Here is a 23,344-nt window from a genome sequence, read left to right on the forward strand (position 1 = left end):
CCGCCCCCCTTTTATCTTGAGGCTATGCCCCCTAGTCCTACTGTCTTTTTTGAGCGGGAAGAGTCTCTCCACCTCTATCCTATCCATCCCATTCATCATCTTATACGTCTCAATGAGATCTCCCCTCATTCTTCTAAACTCTAACGAGTACAAGCCTAGTTTATTCAGCCTCTCCTCATAGCTCAACCCCCTCAACTCCGGTATCAGCCTAGTAAACCTCCTCTGCACTCCCTCCAAGGCCAAAATATCATGGTTAACAGATGCCTGGAAATCCGAGATTAGATTACACTACCATCAGTTAGTTACTGTTTACCATCCCAATGCTCTGTGTCTGAGAATGGATGGGACTGGGGAAATTCTACTGGATTTCTTTGGCACCAGCAGCGTGAATGGGCTGTCACTGAGCACATAATGGATGAAGCTGTTTATACAAACAGGTCAGTAACTGCAGCAACATCACTTAGTGGCAGATCAGAACATTCCTCACTGTTTACTCACCCATCCCTGTTTTCACTTTGCACAGCTCTGTCAAAATAGTTTTTAAAGAAATGATTCCAAAATAACTGGCGGTTATAAAGTCCCTTAACACATCCCCCAAAATTCCCAAAGCACTTCACACTTACGACCTTTGAGATATAGTTCCCACTATGATTAAGACAAACACAGCAGTCAATTTAAAGATGCTTCTTGAGGGAGTGGTCAGGGTTTTAAGAACACTCCCCCCCCCGCCCCCCCCGCAAATTGGGCAACTCGGCAGCACAGTGGTTAGCATTGCTGCCTCACAGAGCCATGGGACCCAGGTTCAATTCCCGGCTTGGGTCACTGTCTGTGTGGAATCTGCACGTTCTCCCTGTGTCTGTGTGTTTCCTCCCACGTGCTGGTTAGGTGCATTGGCCATGCTAAATTCTCCCTTAGTGTACCTGAGCAGGTGCCAATGTGGCGACTAGAGGATTTTCACAGTAACTTCATTGCAGTGTTAATGTAAGCCTACTTGTAACACAAATAAAAAATAATACCGTGGGATTTTCTCTGTCCACCTTTACATGCACATAGCATCTTCATTCAACATTTCACCTAAAAGATGGTCCCTGCAATAAGGTAGCATTCCTTTGTACGAGGATAGATTATGCAACTCAAGTACTTGAGCAGACCTTGAACATTGTCTTAGGTGAATGTGAGCTATGGAGGGAGCTAAATTGACACAATTCCTACAGGGCAGAAAGAAGTCACTTGGCTCATTGGATCTACACTCACTCTCCAAAACATTATTCTACTCAGGCCCTCCCCTCCACCCTATCCCTATTTACCATGGCTAATCGACCGAACCTACATATTCTTGGGTACTAAGGCACAATTTCTCATGGCCAATCCACCTAACCCGCACATCTTTGAACTGTGGGAGGAAACTGGAGCACCCAGGGGAAACCCACGCAGACACGGAGAGGAAATGCAGACTTCAGACAGTCACCCAAGGCCAGAATTGAAGCTGGGTCCCTGGCGTTGTGAAGCAGCAGTACTAACCCACTGCACCTTAGCAGAACTGCAACTGAAAATGTCATAGTTAATTGTTGGATTCAAATGACTTGGCAATTTATAGGATTATGAAAATCACTCACAGGATGTTTATATCTTGTGCATTTTGAAGGGGACAAGACAACACAAAAATTCATAGAATCAGAATCAGTCATTACAGAACTAAAGGAGGCTATTTGGCCACTGAGTCTATGCTGCTTTTCTATAGAGAAATCTGGTTAGTTCTATACCCCTAGACAGTGTCAGGTTCACTTCCACCAAGTACTCATCCAATTACCTTTTGAAATCACTTATCGTCATTGCTTATGACTGAAGTGAAAGCAGAGTGTTTCAGGGTTCCTTCCAATCGCTGTGCAAAAAGGTTCTACTTCACATCCCCCCATCTCCCTTGCCCAAAACTTTAAATCTGAGTCTCTTGGTCATAGAATGAATCATCAAATCCCTACAGTGCAGAGGGAGCCATTTGGCCATCGAGCCTACCCTGGCAACAATCTCACCCAGACTCTCCCCATATTCACTGCTAATCCCCCCGACACTTTGGGGCATTTCAGCATAGCCAATCAACCTAATGCGCATATCTTTGAAGTCTGGGAGGAAACCCACACAGACATGGGGAGAACATGCAGACTCCACACAGATCCTTCTACCATCTACTAATGGGAGCACTCTTTCTTTGTCTATCTTAATTAAACATGTCAGAATCTTGTGAGTTTAAATTCTCATGTCATCTTTTATTAAAAAGTGCAGGGAATGGATGGGGAAGATTTTCTTATTAACCTGCTTGGGTGGGTAAGGTTGGCCAGGTGGAGCAGACAGTGAAGAACTGGATCACTGCTGGGGAAGGAGCTCATACCATTTTCCATCTTTCTACCTTCCGCTTGTCCAACCTGCAATCCCCAGACTATTCTGTATGGCCCCAAACTGATTTCCAGACTATTCTGGAAATCCTAGGATTTCTGGGAGCAGGTCCCAGACTATTCTATATGGTCCCCGGAGCCAGTCCCAGACTCAGACTATATGGCCCCCCAGAGATGGTTTCCAGACTATTTTATGTGGCCCTGAGCCAGTCCCAGGCTATTCTATACGGCCCCCCGGAGTGGGTCCCAGACTATTCTACATGGGCCCCAGAGCCATTCCCAGACTATTCTAAATGGCCCCAGAGCCGCTCCCAGACTATTCGATATGGTCCTCAGATCAAACAGGTACGCTGGAGTGGAAGATCATGCAAAGAGTTACTGCTGCAATCATTGGCCATTCTTCTCACTCAATTGCTACTGCCAGGCTCTGACTGGAGGAGCCACAAATAACAGAGGCGATGAGATTACAGCAGAGAGATTTCTTTTAGGGCACGAGGCGATGGGAACATGTGTGCTGGGTCCCGGTGGGAAGGAATTAGATACCAGGGAGGAGAGGCTGGCTTCGAGGCCTGGGAGTGAGATGCTGGGGAGCCTCAGGTCAGAGGAAGTGGATGGGGAAGAGGCTGATTGGCATGAGGGTGTGTGTGTCTGTGTGTGCATAGGAGGATATGCGTATATGGAGGATGTGAATAAATGGGGGAGTGTGTGTGCATGTGCGCGCGCGTGCATGAGAGAGAGTGGGGGTAGGTCAGTGAGCATGTAGAGGACAGCGTGAGTGAATGTGAGAGAGAGAGAGAGAGTGAGTGTGTGTGTGTGGGGTGTGTGTGTATATACGTACATTGGGGTGGGGAGGTGGGAATAAGAGCAGGTGGGAGTGAGAGAGTGTGTGTGTGTTAGTGAGGGGAGTGAGAGTATGTGCATGTGCAAGAGAGAGAGCTTTGTAAATGGGAGTAGAAGGGTGAGTGTGTGTGTGGGGTGAGAGAGAGGGAGAGAGTGTATGTGTGGGGGGGTGGTGGTGAGAGAGAGAGAGAGAGTGCATGTCTGTGGGAGTGAATGTGAATACACATTTGGGGAAGTGAGTGTGTGTGGGGGTATGGGAGTGAGTTCTCTACCTGAGAGTGAGAGAGCTGGAGGGGGAGCAAGGGAGTAAGCGTGGGAGTGGGATGTTTGTGTATGTGAGAGGGGGAATGAGAGTGTGGGGGGAGTGAAGTATAAGTGTGTGGGAGGGAGTGAGTGTGGGAATGAATGAGAGAGTGTGTGTGTGTAGGTGAGTGACAGCATGAGTGCACGTCTGCCCACTTGCAGTTTCAGCTTTTTCACTTACCCTGGTTATGGGTGAGTGAGTGAGTACCGAGACTGGGAGCCAGCCTGGCACACCCCTTCTGACCCTTTCACACTTCCACCATTTTTACTAATTATTCCTTTTTAATTGAATCTTTTGCAGTGACATTGCTTTATTTTTGCTCAGCAATTCTTTTCTTAGTACTTCATTTTGAAATTCAGTTTCAAGTTGAGCCAAACGTTATCATTCCGAAATTTGCTCATCGGCCCCGAGTGAGAAAGAAACAGGAATGCGCCTCCCCCCACAGTGAAAACATCGGGTAAACCAGCTTTAAACTAATGGAAAGTCGGGTGGACGCCCTTATACCTGTGCAAATCCCTTCACCTCTTCGAATCTCATACACTCAAGCCAAGCTCTTTGAAACTCAGATGGTAATTGCAACACAAGGCTTGGCTCTTAAAAGACTAGAAGCCTTACACATCCCTCCCAGGCAAATTTACTAATCTTGGATAGGGAAAGAAATTGATCTGTATAAATAATACTCTCCTGGCACTTTCGCATTGCAGTCTGCTTCACAACAAATAACTCCAGCATATTAAAGAAACAATAAGCAGTTGTTGAGGCAGAGAGAGGGTCGAAAGATGGCAGGAGCTATGTACAATGAAAAGGCATGGGGATTATAGCTGTGGTTGCCTACACGGTGACTTTCTGATCCCAGCTGATCTAAGCGAGATGTTAATATGAAATGGGTGGGTGTTTGGTGGACCAGAATGAAGCAACAGTGCAGGTTCTAGGAAGCTGCCTTTTGACCACAGACAGAGATTGAGTTGTGAGGTGTCCCAATGTACAAGAAAGCACATACCTGGGACATCAGCCTCCTCTTCACCATTCCTTCTGCCTCCACTCACCCTTCCTTTAGCTCCTCTAACTTCACTTTATAAACATCAGCTGTGGCTCAGCGGGTCTCACTCAGCCCTCTCCGAGAAATTTGTTTGTGTGTATGAGCCCCTGTCCCACGATATAAAACTCCCGTCCGTATAAAGCAATACACCCTCTGATAATCCAGTACAGCCACAGAAGCACCAGTCAAACAAAAAGGAATACTGAAAAATAAACATGGAAAACACCAAGCCCAAATGCAACCATTCCACAGACTAAAAAAACGTCACTTGATGCAGCTTGTTCATAGAAACTTACAGCACAGAATGTGGCCACTCAGCCCATTGTGCATGTGCTGGTTCGTTAAAGAGCAATGGTGCTTATTTCCACATGCTTGGTTTTCGTCCATGACCCTGTACACTCCTCACCCTCAGGAACGTGTCCAACTCATTCTACAATTATTTATGGAATCAGCTTCCACACACTTTCAGGTAGAACACTCCGAATCCCAACAACTCAGTGAGTGACATGTTTCTCCTCCTTTCCCCTCCCAATGGGGTTAATGATTTCAAATTTAAGGCCCCTTTACCAAAGTTTCTCTGGAAAAACCTCTCATCAGCTCCAAAACCTCTACCGAGTCGCCTCTTAATCTTCTCTGTTCCAAATGACAGTCTGAACTTTTCCAACCTCAGAAGTGAAGCCCCTCAACCCTGATGACATCCCACTAAACTTCCTTACACATTTCCTGCAATGTTGTTCCCAGAATTGTCCACACCACTCCACCTGAAGCCTATCCAGTGATGAACATTATCTGTTTTCATATTCTATTCCTCTATTCAGAAATGCAAACACTTCTTAAAATCATCCTATCAACTGGGTAACTCAAATCCTTCCCCATTCTAGGCTGACCAACTCTGAATGGACACATTCCTAAAGCTTTCACCACCACTGCTAACAGCCCCACTAAACAGGTTATATTTTTTATTTCCAATAATGTATTTAAAAATGTTCAAAGAAAATGAAATATCTTGATGGGCTAATGGGTTTTCCTGCCAGGCTGCTTGCAGCAGAGTTCATTAGATTATTCCACCAGAGCTTAGAACAACTCTTGGCCATCCTACGCCATCCCTTTACCTTTCATAATGTGATGACTAAAGCAGGTTAGCAGTTGTTCAAATAGTGTCATGAAGATGTGATGGGTCACAGTGCAACCAGTCACTACATTCAATCATCAGCCCTGCATGTCCAAATGTATTAGATTAACTCACTATTCATATAAAACAACAAGATCCCCTGTTACTAAGTTAATCTAGTATATATCTGTAACAAAATTTAATGGTTGCCAGTTCTGTTCAGAGTGGTTTTGTTTTGGTGGAACTACTGTACAATGAACCCATTTTCCCTAGTCTTTTAAATATGCTGCCATTTAAACAAGAGGTTCAACTCCGAACAAGCAAACTCATGGCAAGTCCCCTGGGGTAGATATACCTACAGCTTTTGTCACTCTTGACTGAAATTGGCTTGCCAAATTCCTTTTGCATGGGTTGCTCTGAATTACAATAATATGTTCTACACATGCACTTCCTTGTAAATACGTACAGCAACTGCAAAAGAGCAAGAGATACAGCAGAAAGCTACGGAAAAGATTCAGCAAAAAAAGGACATGTGCCACAGAAAATGGGAACAGCACACGTTAAATTTAAAAGTGAAATTTCAAGCTAAAAACAAATTGAAATAAAATCCTCAGAAGTCTATTGTGAACAAAGAACAGCAGCAAGAAACACAAAAAAAGTTATTAAACTTACTTAAAATGAGATTAATTAAGACAAGACTAAAAAAAATTGGGATGGCAAGAAGGTGAGTTAGGATTGGGTTAGTAAGAGGGGGAGCGGGACAGGGAGATGACAGTCCAACAAAGTGGCAAGGCTATACCACTTTTAAAATGCTTCCTCCAGGCTTGCCAAAAGCAAGTGTGCATAACATGCAGCAAGAACTGGACTTGTCTATAGTGTGTGTTGGGATCTGCAGCCATGTGTTAAGTGAGCATTGTGAATCACAACATGGGAACCAAACAACATGACATTAGCAAAGCAATTTCAAAATATCAAAAATATAACAAGTAACACTCTGCATTGTAAACCACAAAATATCACTTCATGCAGCATGTATAACCACATTTCTAGTTTTTAATTTTAAAACAAATATTAAATGTAATAATAAAAAAACAAATCAAAGGGTAAAAAAACCTTCAAAACAAAATGATGCACTGTAACGGGATTACATTAAATGCATCAATCTAGGTTTTAGAAAAATTCGAGAATGTTGAAGGGACCAATAGTTGATAATGCTCTGTACATGTCCAACTCAGAACTGTTAAACTACAGAACATATCACAAGTAGTTACTCTCTCACTTATGTTGAAGTTTATATTCTTGTAAACTGCACGTTTGTGTGGTCAGTACATAGGACATAGTACTGTCCAACCTATTGGTACCAACAAGACATTCATCATTCCACAAACTGGGGGAAATGGAATTCCTTTTAAATTTACGAAGAAGCACTTTACGTGTGCAATATGCAAAAGAACAAGGGATGGTTGAAGGCTTAGTTTAGAGCGGGCTGAGACACTCAGCTCCTGGCCTGGGTAGCACGGTATGCATATACTGTGCCACTCATTCATATACTAGGGGCTAAATTAATTCTGGATCATGGTGAAATGAAATCTCAAAATCGATGCAGTTCAGGTCAAGCTACAATCCTCTTGCGTTAAGATCATGCATGATTGTTATGTGCCATCACTGTTGCACAGTGGTTAGCCCATTTCAGGCCATTCTTCTGCTGACCAAGGAAAGAAAAAATAAAATATTACAACTGATGAGAACCCCAACTGTATAGAGTAGATAAAAAAAAAGGCAAGCATATATTGTGAGGGCTCAAGATTAAGCAACAAACAGCTTTAATTCTGGCTTTGTGTATGCACCAGAATCTACTGTTGTATTATTGCCCTATTATGCATTCCAATCTGCACATTATATTGTGTTAAAACAATCTCTGAGAAGACATTAAATCAAGAAACTATTGCAACTTGGAAACCATTTGCAATGATAGGTCATTGGGTACAACATTTTGATATTCACTGTACCTTCGAGTCTGACTTAATGGCTGCAAGGTACAAGTATGGTTTTGAAAGCTAACCCCTTCTTTACATCAAAATAAAAGACAGCACAAGAACACAATCAATTTCACGATTAAATAAATAATGAATATACATGATAAACCACTTTCCATTTAAAAGCACGAAACACACACAAAATCCTCACTTTGCAGTACTCCGCCGCTAACATTTTCCAACAATACAAGACCAGCGATTTTTTGTGTTTAAAACACTCATCGAGGCAGCCAGGGCAGCCAAACAAAAATAATTCACAGCTAGAGCAATTTAATTCAGTCTAAAATCGTACAAAAAGGAAAATATCAACGCTCCTTTTGATCAAGTCTTTCTGAAAAAGAAACTGAGGCGTGTGTCTACTGCAGAGTTCTCAAGTCTAAAATAAACATTTTGGGTTCTTAAGCTGAGATTGGCAAATGGATACAAGCAAAAGAGCTCAGCTTGCACACACCCGTGCACTCCTGTTCACATCTGGGTGAAGGTGAGCGACTGCTGGATCATCGAGCTTCTGCACAGAACCGTTCAAATGGCACCAAAATGGTTCATCCTTGAGCATCTGGAAAAGGAAGTGGATACGTGATCAGCGGACAGAACCACAACTGTCAACTCTTCAGATCATTGTTTATCGGATAACTGGGGCCACTTTACATTCTCTCTTCTTTTCTGATGCTGTTTTACACACATCCTGCATTCAATTCACAATCTGTACTCAGTTAATTCGCAAAGGTGGCAGAGTGGCACAGTGGTCAGCGCTGCTGTCTCACAGCACCAGGGACCCAGGTTTGATTCTGGTCTCGGGTCACTGTCTGTGCGGAGTTTGCACATTCTCCCTGTGTCTGCATAGGTTTCCTCCAGGTGCTCCGGTTTCTGCTGCACAGTCCAAAGATGTGTGGGTTAGGTGGATTGGCCGTGCCAAATTGACCCAGTGTGTCTGGGGGATTAGCAAGGTACATACATGGGGTTATGGGGATAGGGCCTGAGTGGGATTGTTGTTAGTGCAGGCTCGATGGGCTGAATGGGCTCTGCACTGTAAGGATTCTGTAATTCTATATAATTCTATTATATTTGATTTGACTGTGACTCAATTTCCAAAACAGCTCCATTTAAACTGCATCTAAATGTACTAGCCAACATAATACATTACAGTGGAAACTATCTGGGGGAGAATCCTAAAATAGTATCAGGTCACATTGAAATATACAGAAAAATCATATGTTTTCCACCACAAACAGCTATGAGTATCTGAAATTTGACAAGCCAAGACTATTGTAACTTACCATGGCACAAGGGAGGTGACAGGGACTATACCAGACCATCATATAGAGAAAGCGCTTGGACAATGGATGGATCTGCTTTCGATCCCTCTTGAAATTCCTGTAGGGTTAACTTGCCATCAGCATTCTGTAACACAGGTAAGAATCATCATTAAAGGGCCATAAATACAGGGACAACGTCAAGCTCCCAGAAATCAATTAGTGGAAGTACAAAGCTAAGTTTTAAATGACAAAGACACTCTGGTGGCAATTTTCAACTTCTCCATTTGGTCAGTGGATCACACAGTACAAAAGCAATGGTTCTCATTCCATTCAATGGAATAACAATGGGGCTGGTTCCAAAATGAACGGGCAGTCTACTCCGCCAGGTTATAGCCCGAGCTCCAAAGTGGAAAAGTGCCCATGTCTTTCAGTTCTTCACGTGATGCTAGTTTGTCTTTAAGAGATTTTTTTTTAAATTGTGTTCTCTGCAGTTATAAGCAGCTTTGGCTTTTTTCATTGTTGCTGAGCTGTCTGCTTAAAAGGTGTTTTTATTCTTGCTTCAATGGTTTAAATGGGCTTTTGTTCATTCTTACTCTGGGCTTCATGCAGTGTACGGGATTTTACGACCGTTAGGGGATGAATGATTAACAGGTCAGGTGACAGGAGTTCTTTCATGGTCAGGTTTGGGCTGCTAGCTGTTGTTTTAGTTTAGATGTTTGAACATCATTCTGAAAAGCAGTGTTTCTGTGTTTCTCCCTTCTGTATTGTAAATTCTGCTGGCTAGCTGGAAGCAGCTCTTCTTGCCTTCCTGGAGTGAGAATTCTGTCTCTTGTAGTTGCTTGCTGGATGACAGCTAGATGCCAGTAATGGCATTAGCTTTACCTCGAGGGCTACTGGAAGTTACAAGGCTGGAAAGTCAGAGTTTCAATTCTCCAACCAAAGGATTAAGTTCCAGCATCTTTTGAGCATTTGTATTCGTATTTTCTGTGCTAAAACTATGGCAAGGATATGTTTTATGGAGGTTTGTTTGGTTGGAACATTTCATAAGAGTTGTTAAGGTTTATACAATATCATGGTTGTTTTTTTTCTTGTGTGTAATTGGTAAAAGTTATTGCTGTATGTTAACTATATTCTTAAATAAACTTTGTTTAATAAAAACTCCCTAATGGGTCATTTAAATCGTGTCTGAAGTGAAACATCTCTAGCCAAATTCAAATTACAAAACTTTATGATCCAGGTGGACTTTGTAGATTCTGACCTGAATAATAACATCGCAATTGAAAATAATACAACAAAACCATTACCTTGTCCATCATAGCAAAAATCCTATCCACCCGTTTCTCTGGTGTGTTCTCCTCTTCAGGAAGTTCCACTGTATTTCCCTGAAGACCCAAAACATTACATATTAAAAAGACAAGAACTTTAATTAACAAAAAAAATGAACATTTTAAATAATCTGAGCCAAGCACAAATCAGTTCGTACCGAACATTTCTAAATAGTCATGGGGCAGAATGTACCTGGTTGTCTGTCATGCCAACATGTCCCTCAAAGTTAATGAGCTCAGTCATTATTTCATCTTGAAATTAAATCAGTAAATAAAGTCCAAGGGCGCTGAAATGTTAATTTACATGAATGTGAACCATGCATATTTGTATGGGGAGATTAGTTTTAGGAAGGGGTGTAATTATTACACACCTGCGATGGTACAACAGAAAAGGCTATGAAATACAAGATTGTAATTGTACCGGTGTAGACAGAAAAAAAAACCACAACAAGGGAAATGGAAAGGATGAGTAAAAATAGACAATTTAATTTGGCAGGGCATAATTCCATTCTTCACATATGCAGGGGTCTGGATACCTCCCTCTAACCAGAAGATATGAGAGGTCGTTCTGGCTATCTTTTCACTGATTACCATATTGTGGATAGATGGCCCAGATACAGATTAGGGACGTTTTGCCAATTCTATTACCTACGAGTACAAGTTCCTGCCTTCTCTCTTGTGGGAGGCGATGCTCTAGTGGTACTATCGCTAGACTTAATCTAGAAATTCAGCTAATGTTCTGGGGACCCGGGTTCATATCCCACCATGGCTGATGGTGGAATTTGAATTCAGTAATAAATATTTGGAATTAAAAATCAAATGATGACCATGAAACCATTGTCGATTGTCAGAAAAACCCATCTGGTTCACTAATGTCCTTTAGGGAAGGAAATCTGCCATCTTTATCTGGTATGGCCTACATGTGATTCCAGAGCCACAGCAATGTTGTTAACTTTCAACTACCCTCTGAAATGTCCCAGCAAGCCACTTAGCTCAAGGACAACTAGGGATGGGAATAAAAACTGGCCAACCAGTGACACTCATGTCCCACAAATGAGTTTTTTGAAAAAAATTTCACTTTTGACCTCAGCTGGAACAAGAATTGGTTGAACTTGCTGGGACTTTTACCCATTCTGCTGCATTTGCTAAATAACCTGCAGCAATTTCCTTTCATTAAAATTAACAGTAAGTGAGTAGCCATTTCTCAATATCAAAATCCACTCTTCATTTGAGCGTGCTGCTCTGGTTCTCTTATCTTCCAGTACCTGCTGCTGGAATTATCATATTTTATACTGTTTGAAATTTAAAGACAATCTTATTTAATCCAACAGGAACCGCAGACTCAATTTTCTACCAAATCATATTCCGGTTCTTTGGTTATCATGAACATTATATTTTAATTTTACTGAGGTTGGCAATAATTTCTCCAGTTGAAGTCTACTTTTCAGATTTAAAAAATCTTTTACAAGAGGTTCACTAGAATGATCCCTGAAATGAAGAGCTTGTCGTATGAGGAATGGTCGAGGACTCTGGATCTGTACTCGTTGAAGTTTAGAAGTATAGCAGGGATTTTATTGGAAGTTACAGGGTACTGCGAGGCCTGGATAGAGTGGACATGGAGAGGATATTTCCACTAGTAGGAAAAACTAGAACCAGAAGGCACAACCTCAGACTAAAGGGATCACCCGTCAAAACAGAGTGTGGTGAATCTGTGGAACTCTTTGCCAAAGAAGGCTGTGGAGGCCAGGTCATCACATGTCTTTAAGACAGAGATAGATAGGTTTATAAGGGGATGAAGGGTTATGGGGAAAAGGTAGGAGAATGGGGATGAGAAAAATAACAACCATGATTGAATAGCGGAGCAGACTCAGTGGGCCGAGTGGCTATCGCCTCCTCTTCTAACTTTAGCTCGATTGTTCAACTAGCCTTCCAGCGAATGACTTGCAATGTAACAATGCAAAGTCCTGCATATCATGAACATTTTTTATTTCTAAAATACAAGAATACACCTCAACATGGGGAACATATTATTTCAATAAGATTAAGGCAAAATACTGCGGATGCTGGAATCTGAAACAAAAACAGAAAATGCTGGAGAAACTCAGCAGGTTTGACAGCATCTGTGGAGAGAGAATAGAGTCAATGCAGAGAGTGGGGGTCAATGGGTGCTATTCGGATTGGCGGTTGGTGACTAGTGGAATGCCTCAGGGGTCGGTGCTGGGGCCTCAGCTATTTACCATTTATATAGATGATCTGGAGGAGGGAACCGAGTGTATGGTGTCGAAATTTGCTGATGACACCAAGATTGGTGGAAAGGCAAATTGTGCGGAGGGTGTGGAGAGTCTGCAGAAGGATCTAGATAGGCTGGGCAAATGGGCCAAGAAATGGCAAATGGAATTTAATGTTGGCAAGTGCAAGATGGTCCACTTTGGTAGGAATAATGGTAGGAAGGATTATTACTTACGTGGAGAAAAACTGCAGCAGGCGACAGTGCAGAGGGACCTTGGGGTCCTTGTGCATGAGTCGCAAAAACCCAGCTTGCAGGTGCAGCAGGTGGTCAGGAAGGCGAATGGAATGCTGGCCTTCATAGCGAGGGGGATTGAATATAAAAGTAGGGAGGTCTTGCTGCGGCTGTACAGGGCATTGGTGAGGCCGCAGCTGGAGTACTGTGTGCAGTTTTGGGCGCCGTACTTACGCAAGGATACTTTGGCCTTGGAGGGAGTGCAGAGGAGGTTTACTAGGCTGATGCCGGAGTTGAGGGGGTTGAGCTATGAGGAGAGGCTGAATAAACTAGGCTTGTACTCGTTAGAGTTTAGAAGAATGAGGGGAGATCTCATTGAGACGTATAAGATGATGAATGGGATGGATAGGATAGAGGTGGAGAGACTCTTCCCGCTCAGAAAGGACAGTAGGACTAGGGGGCACAGCCTCAAGATAAAGGGGGGGCGGTTTAGAACGGAGTTGAGGAAGAACTTCTTCACTCAAAGAGTGGTGAATCTCTGGAATTCTCTGCCCGTTGAAGTGGTGGAGGCTACCTCGCTAAATATTTTTAAGAAGCGGGTTGATGGGTTTTTGATAAGAGAGGGGATTAAGGGTTATGGGGAGAGGGCGGGAATGTGGAACTGAGCCACGACAGATCAGCCATGATCTTATTGAATGGCGGGGCAGGCTCGAAGGGCTAGATGGCCTACTCCTGCTCCTATTTCTTATGTTCTTATGCTTCGAGTCTGGATGACCCTGCGTCAGAGCTCAAAATCAGCTCTGACAAAGGATTGTCCAGACTTGAAACATTGGCTCTATTCTCTCTCCACAGACGCTGCCAGACCTGCTGACTTACTCCAGCACTTTGTTTTTGTTATTTTAGAAAGAACAAAGAACAAAACAGCACACGAACAGGCCCTTTGGCCCTCCAAGCCTGCACCAATCATGTGTTCCTAACTAGACCATTGGCTGGTATCCTTCTATTCCCAGTCTGTTCATGTGGCTATCTAGATAAGTCTTAAATGATCCTAGCAGGTCTGCTCAACCACCTTGCTTGGTAGAGCATTTCAGGACCCCACCACCCTCTGTGTAAAATACGTCCCCCACATATCTGTATTGAACCTTCCCCCGCTCCTTATCTTGAACTTGTGACCCCTCGTGTTTGTTATTTCCGACCTGGGAAAAAGCTTCCCACTGTTGACCCTATCTATGCCCTTCATAATTTTATAAACTTCTATTAGGTCACCCCTCAACCTCCATCTTTCCAAGGAGAACAATCCTAGTTTACTCAATCTCACCTCATAGCTAAGACCCTCCCCACCAGGCAACATCCTGGCAAACCTTTTCTGCACTCTCTCCAAAGCCTCCATGTCCTTCTGGTAGAGTGACAACCAGAACTGGACGCAGTATTCCAAATGTGGCCTAATCAACATTCTATATAACTGCAACATACTATGCCAACTTTTATACTCTATACCCTGTCCAATAAAGGCAAGCATGCCACATGTCTTCTTCACCATTTTTTCCACCTATGTTGCCAACTTTAAGGATCTGCGGACTTGCATATCCCGATCCCTCTGTGGATCTATACTCCTGATGGTTCTGCCATTTATAGTATAGCTTTCCCCTGCATTAGATCTACCAAAATGCATCATTTTGCATTTATCTGGATTAAATTCCATCTGTCATTTCTCTGCCCAATTTTCCAGCCTATCTATATCCTGCTGTACTTTCTGACAATGTTCATCACTATCCGCAACTCCAGCGATCTTTGTGTCATCCGCAAACTTACCTATCAGACCACCTACATCTTCTTCCAAATCATTTATATATATCACAAACAGCAGAGGTCCCAGTACAGAGCCCTGCAGAACACCATTAGTCACAGACTGCCAATCAGAAAAAAAACCCTCCACTGCTGCCCTCTGTCTTCTATGGCCAAGCCAGTTCTGTACCCATTTAGCTGGTTCACCTTTGATCCCGTGAGATTTAACCTTTTGCACCAGCCTGCCATGAGGGACCTTATCAAACGCTTCACTAAAATCCATTGTAGGCGACATCCGTGGCCCTTCCCTCGTGAATCATTTTTGTCACCTCCTCAAAAAACTCAACCAAATTCATGAGGCATGACCTCCCTTGTACAAAAACCATGATGTGTATCGCTAATCAGACTATTCAGTTCTAAATGTGTATAGATCCTACCTCTAAGGATCTTCTCCAATAATTTCCCTACCATGGATGTCAAGCTCACTGGCCTATAATTACCCCTGTTATCCTTGCTACCCTTCTTAAATAATGGGACCACATTTGCTATCCTCCAATCCTCTGGGACCTCACCTGTGTCCAACGAAGAAACAAAGATTTCTGTTAGAGGCCCAGCAATTTCATCTGTCTCCCTCAGTAGTCTGGGACAGATGCCATCTGGCCCAGGGAATTTGTCTACCGTAAACACCTAACAACACTTCCTCCCTTGTAATTGTGATTTGTTCTAACAGGTCTACATACCCCTCTGAGACACTATCAATCAATGTGTCCCTGTCCTTTGTGAGTACTGATACAAAGTATTCATTTAGGATCTCACCTACTTCCTTGGGTTCTAAGCATAATTCCCCTCCTTTGTTCTTAAAGGTCCGACTCTTTCTCTGACAACCCTCTTGTTCCTAACGTATGTATAAAATGCCTTGGGATTCTCCTTAATCCTAACTGCCAAGGACATTTTGGAACCCCTTTTTGCCCTAACTCCCTGTTTCAGCTCTTTTCCACTTGCTCGGTATTCCTTCAGTGCTTCATCTGTTTTTAGCTGCCTGGACCATATGTATGCCTCTTTTTTCTTTTTGATTAGACCCACAATTTCTCTGGTTATCCACGGCTCTGGAATCCGACCTTTCCAGTCCTTCCTTTTTACGGGCACATGCCTGTCCTGCACTCCTGTCAACTGCTCCTTAAAAGACTCTCACATGCCAGATGTGGATTTACCCTCGAACAGCCTCTCCCAATCAACAGCCACCAAATCCTGCCTAATCCAACTGTAGTTAGCCTTCCCCCAATTCAGCACCTTATCCATAGGACAACTCTCATCCTTTTCCATGACTATCCCAAAGTTTACAGAATTGTGGTCACTGTTCGTCACATGTTCCCCCACTGAAACTTTGATGACCTGACTGGGCTCATTTCCCAGTACTAGGTCCAGAAAAGCTCCCTCTCTAGTAGGACTATCAACATATTGTTCCAAAGAACTTTCCTGGACACATTTTACAAATTCCTCCCCATCCAGACGCTCAGCCCTAAGGGATTTCCAGTCTATACGATAAGAAGCAGGCACCGCCACACATTCCAGTTTCAAATCAGCAAGGGTGCAATTCAAAGAAATAATCCCCAGTCTGAGCTGAGTGCTGGAAACAATCTGCAGAACAAGTGTCTTGCTTATACCTACAAAGCCCATAGCCTGCCACTTAGACTCAGCACTTTTGACGTACTGAGTAGATTCCCAAGAATAAAGGCAAGTATAGCCCTAGAAGTAAAAAAAATTCTACTCCTTATTTAGAAGGAAACAACCAGCATTTAAAACAGAAAAATCTCATTTTAGGCATAGTACAATTTATTCTAATTAAGATACAGTTCTTTCATAAACAGGACTTTTTGCAAAATTAGTTATAAAATTGGAAGACAAAATTGTATTTATGTTAATCTTTATAATTTACTCACCACCATCTGATAAATAGCATCCACAATGTCCAGCATCTCATTCCTGGTGATGTAGCCATCATTATCTAGGTCATACAGTTTAAAAGCCCCTGAAACAACATGTCAAACGTTAATGCATTTTCAAAATTAATGCTTCCAGGCATGCTAGCAAAAACGTAGGCTTCTGTAATTATGTTTATGCTAATATTTCAACTACAATCAAACCAAAGCTGACATTTGCGCCAGTATCGCTACGCTGCAAGGAACAATTAGACAGGAACACATGTAGGTGAGGAACAGAAACACGTAGTTATCATTAGGAATTCTGTAACACATAATGAAAATGTGAAATGCTAATGTTAAGTCCACTTAAACAGTGAAATGACACCGCAACAGACTAATGGATTATTTGCTTATAAATTTAGGTTGTGTTGACGAGCATTTTAAGTTGCAGAGTGCTATAGGTCAGCCATTAGCTTGAGCTGTAGCTGATCTGCAATTGTCTGGATTCAGCAATGGTTTATTTTTGCACTAATGATCAAGGGACTTGGACTAATGAGCTCACTTTGTTTTCAATTCCTCCCACCACCACTGAGCACAAGTCTCACCATGGTGCTCTCAGAATTTAATGAGATCAAAAAAAATCAGAAAACAAATCAATAAATGTGACCTTGAAACTGATTGTAAAAATCTACCTGGATCAGCCCAATATCCATTAGGGAGGGAAACCTGCAATCTTCGCCCTGTCTGACGTACACATGCCTTCAGCCCCACACACGGGAGCGGCACAGTGGTTAGCATTGCTGCCTCACAGCACAGGGACCCGGGTTCAATTCCCAGCTCGGGTGATTGTCTGTGCGGAGTCTGCACTTTCTCCCCATGTCTGCGTGGGTTTCCTCCGGGTGCTCCAATTTCCTCTGAGTCAGGAAGCGTGCTGGTTAGGTGCATTGGCCAAACTAAATTCTTCCTCAGTGTACCCGAACAGGTGCTGGAGTGTGGTGGCTGGGGGATTTTCACAGTAACTTCATTGCTGTGTTAATGTAAGACTACTTGTGACTAATAAATTTTTAAAAAACTGCGTCACGAAGTGGCCTGAATAAGCCAGTTGCATCAAACAGCTCTCAAGCCAGCTAGGAATGGGCAATAAGTACTAAGATTAAAATGAAAATAAAACTGACAGTGGATGCAAAAAGAAGAATATTCCCAAAGTGTAGCACTGAGTCTTTCTTTTAAAAGCATGAAAATCCACACATTCATTCAATTGTGCATATATAATAGTCACTGTGAATTGAAGATGGAGATGATGTGTGACAAAAGTAGAAACCAAACAAAACGGTCACAAGACTTGAGTCAAGCGAGTTACTTACATCGCAGTTTTTCATCCAGAGTACCCCTCGAAGTTACTGACAGTGCTTGGATAAACTCAGAGAATTCAATCTTTCCATCCTGTAAATCCATTCAAAAAATCTTCATTAGTTCACTTGAGTGCTTTAATTTTCTACCTCATCTCACTGGCATTGCTTCTGTCCCTGATTCAGAAGGTTGTGGGTTCATATCCTACTCCAGGACTTGAGTATATAATCCAAACTGGCACTGTTAACTTGCGCCGTCTTTTGAATGGAGTATTAAACTGAGGTCCCATCTTCTCTTCTCAAATGATTGCAAAGGATCATTTGAGAAAAGATTCAGACATGATTTGGAGAAGAGCAACAGAGTTCTCCCAGTGCTTTGTTTTTATTGGTACCATTCGGTACTATATTACTAATGAAAAAGCCAATTCAAATCAAGTCCAATCACGATCCATGAGGAACAAACCAGATTCAAGCTGACAAGAAGCTCGATCAAACAAGATCCAAGCAGATAGGATGAGGCATTGCATTCCCTTCCAGGTTTGATCTAATGCTTCACCTTAGCCAAAAGGCTGGATTGCTTTGAAAAATTACATCAGGTAAAGCCTCGCTTTAACCTCTAACTACTCTGATCCTTCACCCTAACTTAGGCAAACCACAATCGCAGGCATCAACACATCTCAAGCACAAAGGGCTAGCCTTGTCCCCTGTTGGATCATAGTTTCACCCTGCCAGGTAATTAGTTCTCTGTGAAACTAAATCTGATTAACTGGACATTTACCTCAAAGTTTGTGGCATCTTTTACACAAGTTGATTACCCTGTTTTCCAAACAATTCAAGTGGTGATACTTCAAAATGTAATTTGAGCGTAAAGTGCTTTGGGCAGATGTAAATTAAAGTTTGTACTCTCCTCAAGAACGTACACAAAGACATGAGCTGTCAACTGAATTCCTGTGTCCCGGAAAAGCTGAAGAGAGTGGTACTTCAGAGTCCAGTTATTTTGAGCTATGGACTGGTGGTGCTCAGCCTGATGCTTCTGAGGGAGGAATGAACTGAGGCCAGTGATGGTAAAAGGAACTGAAAACAAAGTGAGCCACAGCTGCTCTCTTACATCCTCAGTACAGTTACAAGAGAACTTTCAATGGAGATTTGAGAACTGTGTATGCACAGGCTCACATGGCTTTGGATGGGCTGCTGGGGAAGCAGTGGTCTAGTGATGTTGTCACTGAACCAGAGGCGCAGGGCAATCATCTGGGGACGGGGTTCAAATCCTACCAAGGCAGACAATGAATTTCAAATTCATTAAAGATCTGCAAGAGTCTGCTGCTGAGCACTATCGTAAAAAACCCGGATTCCTCTGAATGCAAATGCTCCCCAATCTCTCTGTTGAAAATATTTTCTGCATTGTTATCAATGCAGTTGTTAGCACTGCTGCTTCACAATGCCAGAAACCCAATTCGATTCCAACCTTGAGTGACGGAAGTTTGCATGTTCTCTCCATGTCTGTGTGGGTTTCCTCTGGGTGTTTTGGTTTCCTCCCGCGCTCCAAAGATGTGTGGATCAGGTGGATTGGCCATGCTAAATTGCCCCTTAGTGTCAAAAGATGTTTTCGTTAGATGGATTAGTCATGGTAAATGCACGGGGTTACAGGCATAGGATAGAGCGGGGGAGCTTGGGTAGAATGCTCTTTTTGAGCATTGGTACAGGCTCAATGGGCTGAATGGCCTCTTTCTACACTGTCGGGATTCAATGGGTACTGTGGCAACAAAGAAAAAGGCTTTGCTTTATTGATGAACAAAAAAGTAACCCATAAAAGTGTCCATGTACCATGGGTCACCATGAATTTTTAAAATGCTATGTGTTGCAAAGTCCAAAGCTAAATGAAGCAAATCGCACTATACACAAATCATCCTTCAGCAGTTACTTTACCTCAAACACAATCTCATTAGCAAAGCAGCATCCAATCATGATCAAAATGCCGACCATCTTGGATGTTCTGGGATTATTCTGTAATTCGGCCTTCTGTGCCATGTTAGACCTTCCCAGGCCATGTTTTATCCCTGCCTCTGGAGATGTGAGCATGGTTGTACAGGCGCAAGCTCGGTAGGTTCACAGTTTGTGCTTCGGGGATGGATCCAACAGACGGCAGCATCAGATTCAGAGTAGAATCATTCGGACAACGTCAGCAGCATCACCTCCCCTCTCGCACATTCGTGAACACACACACACAGGCACACAGCTGCCCACCCATTCCCAGCCCCCAAACATTCGGCAACACCTGCATGGTGAAGGATCCCTTATTTTGATCACCCTCATCACAATCCATGCTGATCTACATAAAACCAGATCTCCTTTCTAACCAGACATTCATCTAGCTCAATACTGAATGTCTAAACTGACAGTCTGTTCCATATATCCATTAGCTTGTGGAGAAAAATCACATCCTACCAATTGGAGATCCTACATGTAGCTTGTTAACTTTGAGGACATGCATTATAGCTGAGTTTGAAGTGTGCACATTATTCAAACTCCAATCTGCCTCTGATGTGAAACTCCAGTAGGGGTAAAATTATTTTGCTTTCATCAAACGAGTTGGAAAACAAAATACTCACTTTATTTTCATCAAAGACATTGAAGACAAACGTAGCAAACTTGGTTGGGTCGCCACAGGGAAAGAATTGTTTGTAGATTTTCTGGAAGCCTGCTGCATCAAGCTGTCCGCTGGGGCAATCTTTAATGAAACCTTTGTACCTGTCACAGAAAATATTAATGGAAGTTATTTCAACCAGTAAACATATAAATTAATACTACACAGTTCAAGTAAACGTTTAATTCCAAGATTGAAGTCAAGTTGCATACGGAAAATAACTTCATAAATCATTGAATCACAAATCAGCACAGGAGGCAGCCACTTGGCCAGTCATGCCCGTGCCAGCTCTTTATGAGCTACACAGAAATTCCAGCTTTTACTTGTTGTTTTGAGAATGTTTTCCCTTCACGTAATTTTCCAATTCCCCTTTGAAAGCCTCAAGTGAATCTGCCACCACCACACGTGCAGATCGCACTTTCTAAATCCGAACCACTTGTTGGGTAACAAAGTCTTTCCCCATGCTGCTTCTGGCTCTTGCCAATCACCTTATATCAGTGTCCTCTGGTGCTCTGTCATTCCACCAATACAGTAAGAAGTCTCACAACACCAAGTTGGTGATGTGAGACTTCTTACTGTGTTTACCCCAGCCCAACACCAGCATCTCCACATCATCAGTTCTACCAATACAAACAGTTTCTCTCTCTCTATTATGCCAGACCCCTCATGAATTTGAACACCTCCATCAAATCTCGTTTGGGGAGGACAGCCCCAGTTTCAACAATCATAAAATACTAACCTACTTTCTTGAGCAAAGAGGGTAAAAGGAAAATACATGTACAGCCTACAACTTGATAACTGGCTGGCCCAATGCTAAAACTGATGTGACTGAATTGACTAATTGTCCCCTTCAAATCATACCAACAAACGCACTGCCCAAATGATGATGTTTATCATACTAATCATTGTGCACTGTTTTGTGTTGTTGACAGACCACAGGTTAACTCCTCCATAACCAGAATATCATCAATGAATCCTTCACCGGGTTCAATTCCGGCCTTGGGTGACTGTGTGGAATTTGCACATTCTCCCTGTGTCTGCATGGTTTCCTCTGGGTGGCTCCAGTTTCCTCCCACAATCCAATGATGTGCAGGTTAAGTGGATTGGCCATGCTAAATTGACCCTAGCGTCAGGAAGATTGGCAGGGTAAATATGTGGAGTTACGGGAATAAGGCCTGGGTGGGATTGTGATTGCAGTAGACTCGATGGGCCAAATGGCATTCTTTTGCACTGTAGGGATTCTATGAGTTCACACCATTTTTTCTTAAAGGACTGCAGTATCCTGGCTTCAACTGAAGAACACCTTGTCCAATTTTCAGCAGAAAATTATATGGTGCTATCAAAACATAGGTACTGCTCAGTTCCACTTAAGATTAAATGGCCATCTTTTCATTCACAATCAAACATCTTACTAGAAAGAATGCACCAAATTTATTTTATCAGGATGAATTTCTAATATTAGATGTCTCCAGCATTTATATATACAGAAAACTAGAGTAAGGTGTACTCCTGATAAATGCATAACCTCCCCCCAACATCAAATTCCAAACAACCTTTGTTATTTTGTCTTACACCTCAGAATTGGTACTGTAATTCCCAGTGTAAAGCTATGCCTCACAAACCACAAAGGTTGCTGGGTCATTATACAGTCTGTGCAGAATTGACTGATCTCATTGTGCAGCAGGAGGGAAGCTGATGTTGGCCTCCATTAACTGCAGAAAACAACAACAGGCAGGGATTACACCCTCGCTTCCATTGTGGGAAGCCTGCTGAAATGTGGGAGTCTCTATGTACTCTTGGATGTCGCACAACCTCAAACAGACCATTGTCCGCAGCAAACTACCCAGCCTTCAGGAGAACAGTGACCACGACGCCACACTATCCTGCCACAGCAACCTCTGCATGACGTGCCGGATCATTGACACAGGTGCCATCATCTCACATGAGAATACCATCCACCAGGTACACGGTAGATACACTTGCAACTCAGCCAACATTGTCTACCTAATACGCTGCAGAAAAGAATGTCCCGAGGCATGATACATTGGGAAGACCATGCAGACTCTACCACAATGGATGAACGAACACCACTCGACAATCACCAGTTGGGGAACACTTCAGCAGTCACGGGCATTCGGCCTCCAATCTTTGGGTAAGCGTTATACAAGGCGGCCTTCACGACACATGACAATGCAGAGTCGCTGAGCAGAGACTAATAGCCAAGTTCCGCACACGAAGATGGCCTCAACTGGGATCATGTCACACTATCTGTAACCCCCACAACTTGCCTGGGCTTGCAAAATCTCACTAACTGTCCTGGCTAGAGACAATACACATCTCTTTAACCAGTGCTTAACCCTCTCTCCACTCACATTGTCTGTACCTGTAAAAACGCATATTCCAATCAATATTTTGTACATTGAGTTTGTGTCTTTATAGGCCTGTTTGTGAACAGAACTCCAAATTACCTGATAAAGGAGCAGTGCTCCAAAAGCTAGTGGCTTCTGCTACCAAATAAACCTGTTGGACTTTAACCTGGAGTTGTGAGACTTCTGCGTTTACTCCTTGGATGCCAGAAGAGGATAGGATTGGCTGGTGACATCACGATGACCAAAGAGCTTAAACTATTAATCGTGCAGCATACATTTGTAGTAATGATTACCAATAAACGGTAATAAAATGGGGACAGAGTTTACAGTCTGTAATTTAAAACTGAAGTGCCTAATCAGAGAATGAGGTGCACTGAGCTTCACTTTAACACTGCAGCAAGCTGAGGACAGTTGATGTGAAGGAAAAGTGGTGAAGGAAAATGGCATGCAGCCTGAAGCTCTGGGTCATGCTTGTGGACTGAGCAGAGATGTTCCACAAAACGGACATTCAAT

General features: G+C 42.9%; 1 protein-coding gene across 4 annotated transcripts in view; it reads right to left on the reverse strand.

The window, feature by feature from the left end:
- Window positions 1–854: 854 nt before the first annotated feature.
- The window catches only part of LOC145358158 (neuronal calcium sensor 1), a 132,874-nt gene continuing 110,384 nt past the window's right edge, over window positions 855–23,344 (reverse strand). For all 4 annotated transcript variants that reach the window (XM_080211877.1, XM_080211875.1, XM_080211878.1 and 1 more), the window contains 6 exons: window positions 20,428–20,566; window positions 17,834–17,912; window positions 16,488–16,576; window positions 10,281–10,358; window positions 8,998–9,121; window positions 855–8,276 (listed from right to left, as the gene is read on the reverse strand). In XM_080211877.1, coding sequence (XP_080068003.1) covers window positions 9,023–9,121; window positions 10,281–10,358; window positions 16,488–16,576; window positions 17,834–17,912; window positions 20,428–20,566 — 484 coding nt within the window. In that variant the 3' untranslated portion in view covers window positions 855–8,276; window positions 8,998–9,022. The remainder of the gene's footprint in view (window positions 8,277–8,997; window positions 9,122–10,280; window positions 10,359–16,487; window positions 16,577–17,833; window positions 17,913–20,427; window positions 20,567–23,344) is intronic.

Source organism: Carcharhinus amblyrhynchos, chromosome 25, assembly GCF_965287045.1.
Source record: "Carcharhinus amblyrhynchos chromosome 25, sCarAmb.v2.hapA, whole genome shotgun sequence".
In the NCBI taxonomy this organism is placed as follows: Eukaryota; Metazoa; Chordata; class Chondrichthyes; order Carcharhiniformes; family Carcharhinidae; genus Carcharhinus; species Carcharhinus amblyrhynchos.